Source organism: Ciona robusta, chromosome 8, assembly GCF_009617815.1.
Source record: "Ciona robusta chromosome 8, ASM961781v2".
Lineage (NCBI taxonomy): Eukaryota > Metazoa > Chordata > Ascidiacea > Phlebobranchia > Cionidae > Ciona > Ciona robusta.
The window spans coordinates 1,263,182-1,280,361 of record NC_143242.1 but is presented as its reverse complement, the minus strand read 5'-3'; the positions used below and the strand labels follow the sequence as shown (position 1 = coordinate 1,280,361).

Sequence of the window (17,180 nt, the reverse complement as noted above, 5' to 3'; positions counted from 1 at the left end):
TCAATGGCAGATTTAACAACTGTCGGATTAGAAGTAGTAACTACCGGTTTAACTGAGCCATCAACTACTCTTGATGCAACAATAGCTGCAACTAGTTCTTTAACGGAACCGACTACAGTTGAAAGTACAGCAGTGGCAGATTTACATTTCGTTGATTTAGAAGTAGTAACTACTAGTTCAACTACAGCATCAAGTACTGTTGATGCAACAATTGCCATCGCTAGTGCTGTACCTGAATCAACTTCGGTTGAAAGTACATCAATGGCAGATTTAACAACTGTTGGAACAGATACTGTAACTACTAGTTCAACTGCGGCATTAACTGCTGTTGATTTAACAACAGCGTCAACTAGTTTTGTACTTGAACCAACTTCAGTTAAAAGTACATTAGCTGTAGATTCAACAACTGTTGAAACAGAAACAGTAACTAGTCGTTTAACTGCAGCTTCAACTGATTTTTTTCCTTCAGTTTCCTCCCATTTAGTTTCACAATCATATTTTTCAACCATTTTCACAAACATAACCAATTCACTCACTTTTACTGACTCATCCCACCTGTCTGAAAATGTTTCCTCTTCCCTGACCACTCAGGATGATTCCTCTATCTGTAAGTTCATGTTGATTTTAGAGCTTGTGTTTGCATGAAATGAAATTCGTCATGTTTGGAGCATGTCATTTGCAAGAGTTTATTCAATTTAGTCTTATTGTAATTTTAAGCATGCATTATTATTACATTCTTTCTTTTGAAACTTCAGTGAGTGTTTCTGTTGTTGATTTTGGAACCACAACCACTTCAGCTTACTTTGTTCTGCGTCCATGGTCCAAAAACCTTGTAGATGCATATGAATTTGTTGTTTATCCAGTGAAAGATTCTTCCATACCTTATGCAAACATTACCTTTCACAACATATCTGATTCAACGGTAAGATTTCCTTTTAATGTATTATATGTATTGTTGTAAATTCATTGACTTTGTTTGTAGGGTCACAATGTAACCCTGGAGAATATATTGGATCCCAATACTTCCTATATAGTTATTATAACTCCTCAATTAAACAATGTTGCCCTTCATTCTCTCACCGTTAACATTACAACAGGTAAGCGTATGTGTACCAACTGTTCTATCTGTGAAAGTTTATTTAATATTTTTTGTTATTAATGGAAATAATGGTTTGCAGCGATGAATTATCCTGTTACAACAACTGTACAGATGGAGGTACAAACTATAAGTAAGTCTATTTACAGTACTTTTTTTATTTATTGCACATAGATTAATTTTTATAACAACCTTTACCCTTTCCCTCAGAGGGTAAAGATTCTAATGATAGCGGCCTTATTGATGGCTCGAAACCCGACTTTGATGGTATGGTACACATGTTGCTTCTTTTGTTTATAGTAATTAATGAAAATATTTTATGCTTAGTTCCTTGGATTTTTGAAGTAATGATTGATAATGAGACAGAAACAACTGCAATTGTTTCTTGGCAACCACTCATCGGTAAGATGTTGATTTAAATAAATCTTAGATCTATGTAAATGCTCTTTGCTATTTGCAGGTGCAACCATATACCAGCTAACATATTCAGATCCTGCTGGATTGTCAGCTGGCTTGTCAGTAACTACTATATCAACAACACATTTGCTAACCAATTTGGAACATAACACCCTTTACACAGTTGTTGTTAGGGCGAGAAATTCAACAACTAATTGGGGAACACCATCCAGCATTGTTAATTTTACAACAGGTTTGCTCTTCTAATTACTTTTATTATCGATTTGCAACAAATGTTCCTTAATTTCGTCAAGTAACTAAAATATTTTATATTCGCCATATTTACTAAACATTTTCTTTCTTATTCTTCCACACAAGTTGTTGTTGAAATGGCTTTGCAATAAATACTGTTCCAGGTTTGTTTTATATCCATAATAGTTCATTTCTTTTCAAAACTAAACAACTCTTAGATGCTCATAGCATAATGATTAGAAGGACTTCTAACCACCAGGTCGCACTTTCTTTATCTGCCGTTTTTTTTTAAGTTATTGTTCATGTGCAAAACGTCTAACGGTACTGGCATTCTAAAGAAGAATAAATCAAAAAGTATTTGACATTCACCTACAAAAAATGCTAATTCTTGTGAATTTGCTGTTTTAAAGTATATAAAGCCACAAATGATAAAAAATATGAAAATCATAAATGATAAAGAATATGAAAATCATCTTTTAACTTTAACTTGTACTGCCACAAAAAATACTAAGTAATAATAATAAAACAATTTACTACTTTAAATGTTTTAATTTTCTATTTCAGGAGAGAGTGCTTCTGTTAAAATTATATCTACTTGGACCAACCCTGTATCTGCATACATAGTATTTGAGCCATTGGACCCACATATACTGACCTACTTTGTCTCCATTTCTCCAGTTTCTAATCTTACACATATTGTAGCTACCCTTGTCACCAACTCCCATGCATTGCACAACACTTCGGTAGAAACTTCATGAAATATTTTTGTACTATTTTAATACCTAGCCTGATTAAATGGCATTCCTCAATGCAATTAACTCAATTATAAAAATAATATAATGTATTAAATAGAATTATCATTTTTAATTATGTCATTGCCATTCTATGTTGTGTATGTTTTATACACATGCTTATAATATATTCATTCTAGGTTTTCAATGCCACATTTGTTGGCTTTCTTGTGCCTTTCACGGATTACAGGTTTACTATCACTCCTAACCTTACTGGATCATCACCAACATATGCTTATGATATAACAAGTATATTTTAATCATTTGAAAGAATGTTGCAATTTATTAACAAATTTATTTCATACAGAGAAATTTGGAAAACCTACAAATTTTACTGCTCAACGTGTGTGGCTTGGTGGTTTTGATTTAACTTGGAAACCTGTTCTACACGCGCAGGTTTACCTTATTATACCTTAACCAAATACATTTCCGTCTAATCTGTATTCCACTGATTTTTAGTCATATGTCGTCCAAGTTTTTGAATCAAAAGAATCAGTATTGCAAACAAATGCTAACAACCCCAATCTGGTTTTGGTGAAACAAATAACTGACCTACCAAGTGCCTTTGCAGCAGTCAGTGACCTATATCCTGCAACCAACTATGTTGTATGGGTCCATGCTCATGTAAATGGTTTTGACTCCAATTACACAGACTTACAAATTTCAACAAGTAAGTTTACTTAATTAAAATAAATGTTTTTGCCAGACACAATATAAATCTCTAAACATTGACAAACTATTAGGTTTAAAACTTTAAATGCTGTTTAAAGTTAATTATAATTTTATTTTTTCAGCCAATCTTCATAATGCAACACTTACCGTCACTAGTGCATCACCAGAAACTTTAAATATAGAATACAATACAGTCAATGACGGTGTTTCATATTATGTTTTCTCCATTGCTTCTAAATCAAATGAAACAGTGAAGTTAAACGTTCAAAGAGTAAGTGACAAGCAACTGTAGCTTAGTGCATTTTAGCATGAGATCTTAATTATTTGATGTAAAAGTAGTTTTAAGAATATAAATTACTAATTTGTTACCATAATATTTTATTTCTAATATTTGTTTTCATTTTATTTAAAATTACAATACTGCATTTAGATAGGAGCAAGTGATGTTGATCCATCTGTTGAACTTACATTTCCCAACCTTGTGCCGGGAAGTGAATATATTTGCACTACAACAATTCATATTGGTTCTATATCTGTGGCTGGGATGTCTGTAGCTGCAAATACAAGTAAGTTGTAATGCCAGTTGAATTTTATTTAGACTAACTTAAATATTAAACCAGCACTGCAACCCCCACCTTCCAATACAAGTACAGTAGTACAAGGAGCAAATGCGTCTGTTGTTGTTCAATTGCAACCAGCAACTTATACACCACAGTTATACATGTCTAGCATTTCATTGGCCAATAATTCTAATGCAATTGGTATCAAGTATATTGCATCAAGTGTTCCACTGCAGAACATAACCTTTATCAATCTAATATATGGGGAAGAATACTCTGTCACAGCTGCTTCTTGGATAAAAGGTGTTCATGGTCCAGCTGTACTTGTAGGAAGTGTTACACTCTGTAAGTAAAACATGTTCCATATATATAACACACAAAAGTAATCATGCTTTAAATTAAAATTTTTAGCTCCTGGACAAGTCAGTAATGTTGGTGTGTCATTTAGACAGAGCAAAAGTTACCTTGAGTTTAATGCTGCACCTGGAAAAGTTGACCACTATCTAGCTTCATGTTTTTCTAAATCCAACTCCAATATTAGCATATGGAATACAACTATTATTTCCACATCTTCTAATCCGTCTGTGCTAGAAAGATATTCTGTAAAGCAGCTTGCTTTGCCATACAACACAACATATGTCTGCCGCATTGTTGCTGTAAGTAATGGCTTACAGGGAAATGCAGTTGAACACATTTTTGCGGTTGGTACGTATAAAATAAATTCTACTTAGTTCAGTTTAGTAAAGGCTACATTTTTCAGGTGATGCCTTGCCACGTCTTCCTGTGATATTATCATTTGGTAATCAAAGTATAGTTGTTAAATTGGAAAGATTTATTTATTATAACTTTTTATATAATATTTGGTTGTATCGAGGACCAACTTTTACGGTTGCCGAACAGCAAATTACTGCAGACTCTTCGACACAAAACCAGACTATAGTTATAAGAAATGTAGCTTTCGGAGCTCAATATAGAGTTGTATCGGCTTTTACAATCAATGGTACTCGTGGTGAACAATTCATTGTTGGAGATTTGATAATGCGTAAGTCTTTCTTTTTGTGAATGCTGGTTTTTAATTAGATATTTAAACCATTTTGTTTAGCTCCAGATAATGTTCAAATTATTGAAGTTGTTCCAAGTTATACACATGCAGAAGTAAAGTTTGAACAAGCTGATGGGGAAATAGAAACCTATGAGTATGTTATACGCAATTCTATTCATTTTACTTTTACAATCAAGAGAGTGATGCTGTAGCACACTGATTAGAGCACTTGCCTTACAACTGGAAGATACCAGTTTAAGAGTTCATTGTGTCTTCATGCAAAACGCATAATTTAAATTATTTAAACAAAAGATTGCCGATGTATATAATTATTATTGTTTTTAACACGTAAGTAGGTAAAAGGTATAAAGCACAACCACACATGGTGTTGTTAAAAGGGTAATCTTCCAATGGAAGAATAGATAGGAAATAAAGAGAAATTTTTATTTTTTCAGAATACATTTAACATCATTAATAAAGGGAAACATTATTAAGTCTTACAACATTACTCACAACACAAATGTTAATGTAACAAGTCAAACTTTGTTGAATCTTTTACCTGGTCAACAGTACAATGTAACATTGGTTGCACGCAGCCATGGCTTAATTAGCATTGAAAACACTGTCAGCTTCACAACAGGTAAATGTAATTTATACATTGGTCAATTTAACAGAGCACTTATAAAAAAAGTTTTTTGCTTTACAACTTTTTGTTTTTTTATTTAGATCATGTTTATCATTGTAAAAAAGAAAACAATCATAGCTTATAATGCTTTAATAAACAAAATTACGCAGTATAAATAGTTTTGTGAAATATTTCAGCTGCGATACCAGCCCCTGAAATAAACCAAACTACAGTTGTTGTTGGAAGAACGAATATTTCAATATCTGGTTCCACTTTAAATGAGCCGCTAACCAAGGATTTTATTTTCAATCTTCGTATTTTACTTTCAACTAACCCCACTGAACCGGTAAACAGTGTAAATATTGAAAATGCTACTTCAAACTTGAATGTTCTATTTGAGAATTTAATTCCCGGTCAACAATATGATCTGGAAATTGTAACTTTGTATAAGAACTGGACAAGTGCTCGAGTTCCAATTGGAACCTATGTTGTTCGTAAGTACTGTTTTCTATCTCTAATCATAAACTTACTCGTTTGCTTTAACTTTCTGAACTATAATTCTTTGTGAATTAAAGATAGGGTATATTATATTTATGTCTATATTTTATCTTTATATATATTTTTATCCATCTCATGTTTAACAGCAGTTTTTTTGTTTTTTTGAACTTCCAAATTATTCATATATTATATTTGAATGTAAAAACAAAGATACATTATGTTGTCTAATAGAGTTCAGATTTGCTTCAAAACAACTTCCAGTAAGTTATTTAAAGAAGTGTAAGTTTTCTTTTTAAAATACTTGGTTATCTACAGCAAACACATATTTTATTATCTTTCTTCTAGCACCGAGCCCCATAGAAAGTTTAAATTCATCAAGCACAGCAGTAACTATACGAATAAGATGTACTCCACCTCTGGGAATAGTTGATCAATACATGTTAGTATTTCCAATAATATTATTTATTCTTTCTTATTATTTATACAGTTTGCAATCTAAAACTTACTGTTCAAAGCCTCAAATTTAAGTTGAAAATTTTAAGTCAACAAAATGGAGTGTTGATGATTAGGAGTTGGTTGCTAGAGGTTTGAGGGTGGTCCTTCTAAAATGTTGACTTGTAACTGCAATTTTGAACATACATAAAACCATATGTTGTGGCACATTTAAACATGGTGTAATTTTTAGAATTTGGTTTAACCGAAGTGATGAACAGAACACAACAAACATTGAAAGTGAATTGCCAAATTATGAATTCACGGATCTAACTCCTGAAACAGAATATCAATTTACTATTTGGACAGATAGTAATGGAGTGGAAAGCACAAGAAAAAACTTTTTTATAAAAACAAGTAATTTTGTACATATTCATTTATGTACATTATTTATTTATAATGTTGTAATTTTAGTTAAATTTTCGATTTGTATATACTTGCCGCAATTAATTTACAAGTTTTAAAATTATGTTTAATAAAACTGTAATTCATGCTTTATTATTTAAATATTAAAGTATTTACTAATATTGTTGGATAATGCCTGTAAACTCTAGGTCTAGCAAACATAAAGTGTGTTAATAAAATATGATTGTATCAAATATAAAGAAAAACAGCAGAAGCAATCAAGTTTTACCAACATTATAAAAGCGGTTCAACTGAGCATTGTACTCATAGTACAGATTTCTCCTTTTTTAAAAATTAAATCTTTCATTGTTACGATATTTAGCTCCAATCCCGGAACCTCGATTCGTTACCGCTCTTCCCTCCAGCGATCAACTGAGTGTAACAATCTGGCCAGACCTCACCCAGCACTTGCAGTATAATGTTACATTATTTAGTTCTAACAATTCTAAACCAGTTGATGGTATGGTGCTAAATGTAAGTTTTTGAACAATTAATTTAAAGAGAAAACTTATATTCTTGTTTTTTTCTGGTAGACAAAGGCATCTCTGGAGGAAACAATTCTTGCTGTTTTCCGCAACCTAACCCCTGGTGAGAGATATACTGGGAGAGTTTCAGCAACTATAAATGGAGTAGATGGTAAACCCTACCCATTTGGACCAATAACCATCAGTAAGTTTGTTTACTAAATTAATAAAACATAATACTTTAAGAAATTTGTTATTTCCAGGTCCAGCCACAGTTACAGGCAGAGTGCTCCATACATTGTCTTCAGTCAACATAACTTTCTTTGCTGCAAAAGGATATGCGGAAAGTTATCGAATATACATTGTTCCAACTGCTGATGTTACATCTGTTGGAAAAGTAAGTTTTTTCAACAAATTCTTCAACAAAAAACATACAACAAAATTTCATTTAGATCGACATTATTCCTGCAAGCGCTGGAAAGACAGAATATGAATATTCGTTTGTTGGTCTGGAATCAAATACAAACTATTCTGTTATTGTAGTTACACAAAACAATGGACTAAGTAGTAATCCTGCAATATTTAGAACTGCCACAGGTAACACAAATACGAAACATTGGTTAATATTTTTTGTATTGTTTTTACCAAAATTCTTATATTTAAACAGTGGATCCGTTGCCTTTATTACCACCAATTGGAAATGTATCTGTGGATGAGAGTAACACAGTGCATGTTCGTTTGCAGCCAATAACTTCTGTTCCAGTTACAAGCTATGTTATTAGTATTAGCTATGACTTTTCACCAAATCAAACTGTTGCTATGAAAGAGGTTTCTCAAAGTGATACACCACAAACACAATTCATTCGACTTATAGATGGTCAAACCTACATTGTATCTGCCAAATCAAAACATGAAAACCTTCAAAGTGTAAAAAACATCATTGGAAGCGTTACTCTAAGTAAGAACGACTATTTTTATTTTGTTCTGTGTAAAATTGTTTTATTATATTGATGCCGCAACAAAAAAATCTCAAAATATAAAAGCTATGAAAATGTATTTAGGCAAGGCACTTAACAGATATTGACCTACCTTAGTGGTCATTAATAACCTGTTCATCCCAGTTATACAAAAAGTGCAATTGTCCACAAAGTTACAAGTATAATAACATGTGAGTGTGCCAAAATTATAAAATTGGACACCAGTCTTACAAGTTTGCATTAATCTGCTAAATGACAGCAAATTAGTACAGTTAATTTATTTTAACAGGGCCAGGAAAAATTAATCCAGTCATAGTTATGACAGCAACCACCGGTGATATTAGTTTCACCCCACCTGATGGAATTGCAGATAGGTTTACTTTATCTGTGCACAAGCAAGGGGAAGAGCATAAAACTGTTGACAATGCCACTTTACATTATACTCTACGTCAAATACAAACTTTGCTGCATCATGTGTTTCGAAATCTTATACCTGATACTGTTTATGTTGGTGAAGCGAAATCATACAGTAAACACAGAACCAGCTACCCTACAACATTCAATATGACAACTGGTTAGTACTCTGACTACTAGATTTGGAGATAAATGGAGCTATCATTATCAGAATGTGTCTAAATTAACAATTGTATGAAACCACTGCTTTTGGAGCCAATACCACCAGTTATGATTCCCTGCCACACAAGAATAGATAATTTTTGTATGGTGCATAAATGAAAATTAAAAAGGCTATAAACATCTTTCAGAAAAACCAATTCCTGCTGGTGGGTCAATTACTTTGTTTCCCAATCGTTCGGTTGAAGTTATTGTTACTCCCCCTGACAACAGAGATGCAGCTGGATGGATTGGACATTACCATGTTTTTGTGAAGCCAGCGTCTAACACTTCTATTTCACTTAATGCCACACTTCCTGGTCAAAACCCTCCCACCAGCATGTACGAGTACTGCATTAATAATTAGTGCTGTTTAAAATGTTGTAGTTGTTTATGAATAATCTTAAAATTAAATTTGTTAGAGTCTTTATTTGTTGGTGCTTTCTTTTAGTCTTAATGATGGTGCATAATGTGGTATAGTGTATGACACCGTGGTAAAACTTGTTTTTTTTTGTTAGCTTTAACAACTTGACATATGGCGAACATTACTTCGTATACATTTCAAACACTGTCAGCGGAGTCGAAAGTTTGTGGAATGAAATTGAAGAATTTGTTGTTGGTTTGTATATTTTCAGATTTACCTGCATAACTGCCTTATTTTCAAAACTAAACATTTTAAAATTCAACAGATCCTGCAAAGATATCAAATGCAACTCTAAAACCAACAAGCAACCAAGTCAATGTTACATTTGAACCTGCAGAAGGTGTAACTGATCGATACTTTATCTATATAACAAAGGATAATGAACCCACAAGTGTCTTGATGTTTAAATATGTAAGTTGTGTTTTTCTATGGCAAAAATAAAAAAATTGAACAGATACAGCTGTGTTTAATACAAATACACAACGTTTAGGTTGCATCTTCAAATCAAATTGGAGAACATTTTCTTGCCTTTAATAATCTTGATCCATCAACAAACTATACGTTGTCCGTGGTTTCTTTAAGTTACAATAAGAACAGTCCAACAGCTTCTTTTACCTTCAGAACAAGTGAGTTGAGTTGGAACTGTGTGTTTATAAAAAATACCAATTAGTCATCAAATTTTGGTGGGAGCTAGGTTTAAGCATTATGGTGTGCAATAAAACACAGATGTTGTAACACAGTTGCCCCCAATACGAGGATATATAAATTGTGATGATAAATGTCATTTTTTCCATAAATAAATCAGTGCAATGTTAAACCATTGCAGTAATATCAATATTTTACACAGGTAATTTTTAACAAACTTCAAATTTCCAATGAAACATTATTATAATTGTGAAACTATTTTTTGTATTTTTTTAGATGATGTGTCAGTTGATGCAGGTAAAATAACTGTAACTAAAAACAACACCATTGTCGTGAATATGAAACCTGTGAATGGATTCGAACGAATTTTTGTTAACTTGGCCCTTTCAAATGACAGCAGCAACATTTTACAGACAAATGTTATACTTGCAAACAGCAGCAATTTAGAGGTATGTTTTCTGTTGAGAAATAATAGACTTTCCCAAGCTTATAATTGTATTCTCACAGACTGAATTCCACAAAGGATTGGTACCAGGGGCAAAGTATATTGTCACTTACATTGTTTCAACAAGTACTGAGCAATCGCCACCAGGAGAACTTGGAACAGCTGTCATTCGTAAGCTCATTAGCTATTTCTTTAATAATTTTAGTCTTGTAATTGTCATCAATTACTGGTTTAATGTCACATTTAAAAGTAACATATTTCCCATTAAAATATAAGATATTGTTCCGGTTAAATTTTACCTTTTAGGTAAAAAATATTGTTAATAATGTATAGTATTTTTGTGATTGTAATTATGTTACTTTACTTAAATAAAATATATAAATGTTTTAAAAGATATTTTACTTATTTTATAAATATAGGCAATTTAAAGTACCGTTTTCCATTGACTTGTGCAAAAAACGTGAACAAATTCAATTTTTTAAAACACAATAGAACTCATGATTTTAAATCTGATACAAAATATTGTATTGTCCAGTTTTTTAATACATTTTTTATGGTTAACTAAAAAAAATTAGTTGTTTTTAAAGGATCGTTGTTTTTCTATCAATAATTTATTTAATTTTTTTGCAACACCCATTGTATTCTTTGCATGACTAAAACTGTATTAATTTTACAGGCCCAAGTAGTGTGGTTGGGGGAAACATTTCTTCTTCAGTTGGAAGCATTACTTTACATTTCCCACCTGCTCAAAACATTTTAGATTCATACAGAGCTTATGTTGTCAAACTTAACCATCCTATGTTAATACAAGAAGAGATGATTATTCCAAAACATAAAATAAATGTTAATGGAACGGTAAACTTTTTACTATTTTGAATCTAGAATAGAAAAAATATTTAGCTCGGAATATTTTTTTAATGTGAGGTGGCATGTAAATACATAAAGCTATAAATATTATTTATTTTTAGTATACTGCCCAATTTGCTGTTCCACCGAGTGCCAACACATCATATATTCTGCATTTGTTTTCACGATCTAATGGAAAAGAAAGCTTACCCACAACCTACATCACAACCACTGGTTAGTCCACAACTAAAATTAATTAACTTGGAAAAAATGAACTAAACATATGTTTTGTAGATTCTCTAAATGACCCTGGACAAGGCAATGTAACAGTGATTGGACCAACTGATGTAGCAATTGACTTTTCAACAAATTTTAATCTACATGATATTGTTCAGCTTGATTTGGTGATTTCCAGCAAACGCCGACCTCAGGAAGTTATTCAAATGCATGAATGGCTGGTAAACACTTCCCAAGCTTTAAATCATACATTCCATAACCTAACTCCTGGAGAATCCTACACGGTATATGTTGTTCCCCATCACGGCATCTCGCTTGTGGGAAAGCCAAAGTATATTGGAGAAGTTAATCTGGGTAGGTTGATTTTAAATTTGTAAATTACTGACACTATGTTGTTATTTGTAAATGTGTCTCATTGCCAATGTCATCTTTACTAATTGTATATTAGCATACCCTGTGTAACAATCTAAGCTTCTGCATGGGACAATTTTTGGTTTAAAATAAATTCTGATTCTGCTACCTTGTCACCAGCATGTGTGTCCTTGAGCAAGGGACTTGACTGTAACTGCTCCAACCCAAGTTGTCCAAAGTACCAGTTATGAAGAAAAAACAAAAACCAATCATCCATTAGGTTACACACCGCAGACGCTCATGTTTATGTTACAGAACCAAGTACAGTTAGATACGGGACTGTGGAAACAGGAAGTGATAATGCAACATTAAGGTTCACAGAAGCTTTGGGAAGAAGTGAATACTTTGAAATTCTCCTAACACAGGCAGAGAATATTACTATTGTGAGTTTTATTAAATATAAACCAGGTTTGATTGTATAACCTCGCTGTATGTAACATGCATTACAAGCATATTCTTAGGCTTTTGCGTAATAACTTTGAATCAGAGAGACTTTAAAGTTTTCTACTGAATATACATGTTGTGTATTTTGCGCACTTTTTTGTTGGTTAGAAAAATAAACTTACCTATTAAATTTTGAAGGCTCAATAAGCACTCTAGATATAATATTCTTTATGTTAATTAACGATGTAATTTAAAGTTGTGTTATGACATCTTTTCTTAATATTACTTAAATTCAAAACATTATTTTTTTCGAAGGTTCTTGAAAGGTTTAATCGAACTACCTATTCTGACTATGAAGATCATGAGAGCATGACTGTACTAACAAGTAACATGTTAAAACCTTCATATAATTACACTTTCATCATTACAACAGTGGCTGAGAGTGGATTAAGAGGAGAAGCAGCTTACGCCTATTTTCAAATCCGTGAGTCTTTTTTATGTCACAATATAGCAGAGGCCATTAAACTTTTTATCCTGCTGTCCTTTTAGCGCAATTAATATTCTGCCTGCCTCTTAGTTGAAAGTAACGATTGCTGCCAACAGGGATTGTGTTCATGAAACTGCGCTTCCATCAGCAATAATGTAAACTAAATGTACAAAGATTAATCTGCGATGTGAATAAGCTCGCATTAGTTAATGCATAAAACGTAACTGACAACCATGCAAAAGTTGATCACCATTTTAACAAAACTAAAAACAAAATGTTTGGTTCTTATCATGCCAGGGGACGGTTCTTCATAGCATGTTGGTTGTCAATCTCTTGTGTTTGATTAATGCATAAACAAACCTACGTTGAATTTTTATGGTTTTATCTTTTTATTATTTTTTCTTATTTAATCAAACACAGGTTGTAATTTTATTAATTAAATAATATATTGTGTTATGGTTTTAAAACTAGATTTTTTTCACATTCTCTAATCTAGATTTAATTTATCAATTGTTGTTTTGCTCCCATCTGTTCGTTGCTGATGTATAATATAATCTTTCTTATCAAATTGAAACAAAAATACAAATTGATACGTTATCATATTGAAAATAAAACAATAAAAAAAAATAATGACAATATTATTTTTTGCAGCGCCCCCACCCCCTGTCACCTTTACCGATATAACTTCATCTAACAATACAGTATATGTGAAGGTAAATCGGGTAGAAGAAATGCACATTGATCATTATGTTGTTACCATAAAGTAAGTAGACTATTATTCTTTATTTAAGTCAGTTTAATACTGTTTAACTTAGAGTTTCTTTAGTTTCCAACCCCCTCTGAGTAATTTCTTAAAAGTGTCTTGCCTAACGACACATTAACCCACAACACTGGCAACGGTAAGTATACCCATACTATTTGGTCATGGAGAGGGTCGCTGAATACCTGAGCCAGGGTGCTGGAAAAATAAAGAACCTCTGGTTTAAACCAATCATAAGAAACCATGTATTATTGTTTGAAAAGTTAATTTTTTACAGTGGATCATCTCACTATCTGCGTTCAAACTCAACAAACATAGCTTTTACCTTCACAAACTTAACACGAGGCGCAACATACGAATTCCAAGCACAATCAGAAACAACTAAAGTGTTTGGTCATCCTACAATTGAATATTTCACTTTGGGTAAACTACTACCAGTGAAAATGTCTAAGATTGTTAAACTACAACCATTTTTATAACATCACAGAGCCAGAGGCTGTACTGCTACAAACCATTCAGGGATATCTTTGGAATGTGTCCGTGACTTTTACAAAACCAACAGGAATTTTGGATGCGTATAGGTTTAAATACTTGTGTTAGATTATTCTTTGTTTGTAAAATTCCTCTTTATTTTGTCAACTGTGTCAAGGTGTTTGTGAATTCAACACTGAAAACATATTAATCTTAACCAATGGTTGCTAAGATGTAACCTGTTTCACACAGTGGCACAATGGTTAATGACACCTTGGCACAATTGACTTTTAATTGACAAACAAAAAACATTTCTTTCAGATTACAGCAAAAAAATATTTCATTATTGGTAGACCATATTTCTTTGTTCTTTAGAATAACTCTATTCAGTGGCGAACCAACTCAATCAATAGTAGATCAACAAACTATCCCAGACACTTCAGAAAACACCTACAGTGTAGCTCTGGTTAACGCCTCACCTTCAACTAACTATAATATATCAATATCTGCAATCAGCAACAAAGTTGTAGGACCACCATCGCAAGCTACTGTTCGAACAAGTACACATTGCTAAAAATGAAAACTCTTGGTAACCAACTAACACAATATGTTGACAGGAGACATCCCTGTGCCAGTAGGCAATATATCTACAACTAACTCATCGCTCACCATTCAGTTAACACTACCTGATCTACCTGTTGACAACGTCACGTTAGTAGCTGCGTATTTATTATAATTATATTTAAGTTCACCCAATCTATACAATAAATGTATAGTAGGGTAGTAGCCTACATATTGCCCTATATTTTTAAAAAGGCGGGGTAATTCCTTACCATTTTACCCTGCTCTGACATAAGTGTGCCAATCACTAAATCGTACTTTGGGTTTTTTTTATATATTTCAATTTGTAAGTATTGTCTAGTTATAAAGTTATGGTAGTTCAAATTAATAGTATTACCCATAAAATCGTCAAATAGTTGGAATTTTTAAAATACATAACTGTATGTGCTGAAAAGTTGCAACTTCCCCACACCATTATATTTCTATTAAACGTTTATCTCAGACACGCACATATCTTTACATTGTCATACTTCAAATTATTTCTTTGTTAATTTTTCTGGGTGAAGCAATAGGCCAATTACGTTGTGATGAGGCTGTGGTTTATTTAGAATTGTTCTTGAACGGTTGGATCGGCCTTATGGAGTTGTGCAAGAAATAAACAAACCATGGAGCACTTCGTTTTATCACATCTTTACCGATTTACCTCCTGGTCACCATTATAGAGTACAGACCAATTACGTTGTTCGTGAAATTAGTGGCAATGTCGCAACTTTTAATGATACAACGGGTAAGAAAAAAATGCTGAAACGTTATTTATGTGTATAAACATTACATGTATGAAACTGTTAAGGTCCTCTGTTTAAATATTTGTTCCATTTTTTTATTAGTTCCCGCTTCGGTCGTTAGCGCAGAACTCAGTATTAGGTCATCATCTGTATCTGTTTCCTTCAATCCTATATCTTTTGCCGATTCTTATGTCGTCACGATCACATCCGATAATGAGCCAAATCTAGTGTTGGGTCAACGTAATCTTACACAAACAGGTAATTTTCCCATCTATTGCATCGGTCTATACCGCTATGTCGAGTACTATGTCGTGACGCATCACCCGCGGGCATTATCTGTATCAATGACGCGTAAGAGAGAGTACCATACTTATTGGAAGCGACATAACGTAAGGGATGCAACTGTTTCGTTGAAGATTACTTACTTTAGCTAGATTAAGTTTATAGTATAGGTATAATGATATATTTAGCCCTTATATTGATTAACGGGCTGTTGTTGCTTTTGGGCACTGGTTCTGGTAAGTAATGTTTATAACAGTGATTTTAGTTTGAGTATGTTTGTTCATTTCGTTGCGCCGTTGTTCTTTGAAGAGAGGACGGGCCAGGTTTAACCTCATTGGAATTATATTTAACATTATTTTAGTTGATGGAAGTGACTTGTCAGCCACATTTGATCGTGAAGTACAAACCGGTGTTTCATACATTGTTCATATAACAACTGTTAAACGGAACAAGAGAAGTGAAACGACTTTATTTCCAGTCGGTATTGGTAAGAATTATTATATATAGTAGAGTGGGGTAACACCGTATGCACCTATTGCCCAATATTTCCAAAATCAAAATATAAAGACGGTTTTTGGGTAATACCACGAATTCGTACTATCATACCTGCGTTTATAAAGGCACGATGCGTTTATACAAGCGGTAAAACTAGCCATGCAACACCTTTGTTGCACGGGTAGTGTCTTTACTCACATTGATTTTCAAATAAAACAATTGTTTTCCGATTACGGCCCGACTGAAATTGTATGTTTACTAGATTTTACGACGACGATTTTTAACCAAATATTTTTTACGATTTTTATCATTTTGTGATTTAAACAAATGTTTTTTTTTACTTTTAATTTCCCGCCTTTAGGTCTGTACAAAAAAGTTATCTTAACTGTAGCAGTGTAAAAGATAAATATAATTATTGTTATTTACCAAAAATTGTATCTATAAGGTATGTTTTCCCATTTGATTATATTATTTATATCTTAGTACCAGCACCCAATGTAACGAACTTGTCCGTGAAAACAAACCAGAATGGGAGCACGACCATTACAGTGGAAACTCCACCTTTTTATGACGGGCAATATGTCGTAACAATATATCCTACGCTTTACAAAAACACGACAGTGCAGGTATTTTATAGCCTTCAGTGAATGGTTGTAAATTTGATTGCCCTTCTTTTTGTAATTAAAAGTTTTTGTTTGGTCATGCTTATTAAACCGCGCCAACTTTTAATATTGTTTTATTTGTCGTGCATTTTCACAGATTGGTATTTTTATAGTTCGAATACATACACCACTTGCATGCTTGTTGTTTAATTCAGCACATAACACAATCTTTCCAGACGTATTCCAGCCCTGCAAATGTAAGCGTGCACCACCTACCACCAGGCTCTCTTCTACCTGGTACCGAATACAACCTTGAAGCAAAAACATTATCTAATGAGACAGAAGGCCAACCGCGTACAATCAAGTTTTGCACGTGTAAGTTTTTTTATATTTTAGAATTACCATCGCGTAACTATCCACGATGAGCATGAGTTGTCACGCAAAACGAGAATACGCCAATGGT

The 17,180-nt window shown here is 32.8% G+C and overlaps 1 protein-coding gene and 1 long non-coding RNA gene across 7 annotated transcripts in view; one reads left to right on the top strand and one right to left on the bottom strand.

Moving 5' to 3' along the window:
* Positions 1-17,180, top strand: part of LOC149732051 (uncharacterized) — a 125,472-nt gene that overhangs the window by 62,673 nt on the left and 45,619 nt on the right. For all 6 annotated transcript variants that reach the window (XM_089882145.1, XM_089882143.1, XM_089882144.1 and 3 more), the window contains 47 exons: positions 756-922; positions 983-1,097; positions 1,179-1,229; positions 1,307-1,363; positions 1,424-1,498; positions 1,557-1,745; positions 2,309-2,487; positions 2,676-2,784; positions 2,843-2,931; positions 2,995-3,205; positions 3,330-3,478; positions 3,638-3,773; positions 3,828-4,112; positions 4,179-4,472; positions 4,528-4,809; positions 4,870-4,963; positions 5,265-5,449; positions 5,632-5,928; positions 6,278-6,371; positions 6,618-6,781; positions 7,152-7,303; positions 7,363-7,498; positions 7,557-7,690; positions 7,746-7,890; positions 7,961-8,251; positions 8,560-8,844; positions 9,035-9,224; positions 9,401-9,501; positions 9,572-9,717; positions 9,797-9,932; positions 10,228-10,400; positions 10,459-10,567; positions 11,073-11,251; positions 11,365-11,476; positions 11,537-11,833; positions 12,146-12,273; positions 12,590-12,758; positions 13,413-13,524; positions 13,799-13,944; positions 14,009-14,102; positions 14,368-14,552; positions 14,610-14,703; positions 15,162-15,340; positions 15,441-15,596; positions 15,982-16,107; positions 16,599-16,741; positions 16,954-17,092. In XM_089882145.1, the coding sequence (XP_089738271.1) occupies positions 756-922; positions 983-1,097; positions 1,179-1,229; positions 1,307-1,363; positions 1,424-1,498; positions 1,557-1,745; positions 2,309-2,487; positions 2,676-2,784; positions 2,843-2,931; positions 2,995-3,205; positions 3,330-3,478; positions 3,638-3,773; positions 3,828-4,112; positions 4,179-4,472; positions 4,528-4,809; positions 4,870-4,963; positions 5,265-5,449; positions 5,632-5,928; positions 6,278-6,371; positions 6,618-6,781; positions 7,152-7,303; positions 7,363-7,498; positions 7,557-7,690; positions 7,746-7,890; positions 7,961-8,251; positions 8,560-8,844; positions 9,035-9,224; positions 9,401-9,501; positions 9,572-9,717; positions 9,797-9,932; positions 10,228-10,400; positions 10,459-10,567; positions 11,073-11,251; positions 11,365-11,476; positions 11,537-11,833; positions 12,146-12,273; positions 12,590-12,758; positions 13,413-13,524; positions 13,799-13,944; positions 14,009-14,102; positions 14,368-14,552; positions 14,610-14,703; positions 15,162-15,340; positions 15,441-15,596; positions 15,982-16,107; positions 16,599-16,741; positions 16,954-17,092 (7,479 nt within the window). The remainder of the gene's footprint in view (positions 1-755; positions 923-982; positions 1,098-1,178; positions 1,230-1,306; positions 1,364-1,423; positions 1,499-1,556; positions 1,746-2,308; positions 2,488-2,675; positions 2,785-2,842; positions 2,932-2,994; positions 3,206-3,329; positions 3,479-3,637; positions 3,774-3,827; positions 4,113-4,178; positions 4,473-4,527; positions 4,810-4,869; positions 4,964-5,264; positions 5,450-5,631; positions 5,929-6,277; positions 6,372-6,617; positions 6,782-7,151; positions 7,304-7,362; positions 7,499-7,556; positions 7,691-7,745; positions 7,891-7,960; positions 8,252-8,559; positions 8,845-9,034; positions 9,225-9,400; positions 9,502-9,571; positions 9,718-9,796; positions 9,933-10,227; positions 10,401-10,458; positions 10,568-11,072; positions 11,252-11,364; positions 11,477-11,536; positions 11,834-12,145; positions 12,274-12,589; positions 12,759-13,412; positions 13,525-13,798; positions 13,945-14,008; positions 14,103-14,367; positions 14,553-14,609; positions 14,704-15,161; positions 15,341-15,440; positions 15,597-15,981; positions 16,108-16,598; positions 16,742-16,953; positions 17,093-17,180) is intronic.
* On the bottom strand, positions 8,253-11,078 carry LOC149732052 (uncharacterized). Its single transcript, XR_016385486.1, has 3 exons — positions 10,510-11,078; positions 9,835-9,948; positions 8,253-9,233 (listed from the first exon to the last, which is right to left on the bottom strand). It is a non-coding gene; the product is annotated as an uncharacterized LOC149732052 (long non-coding RNA).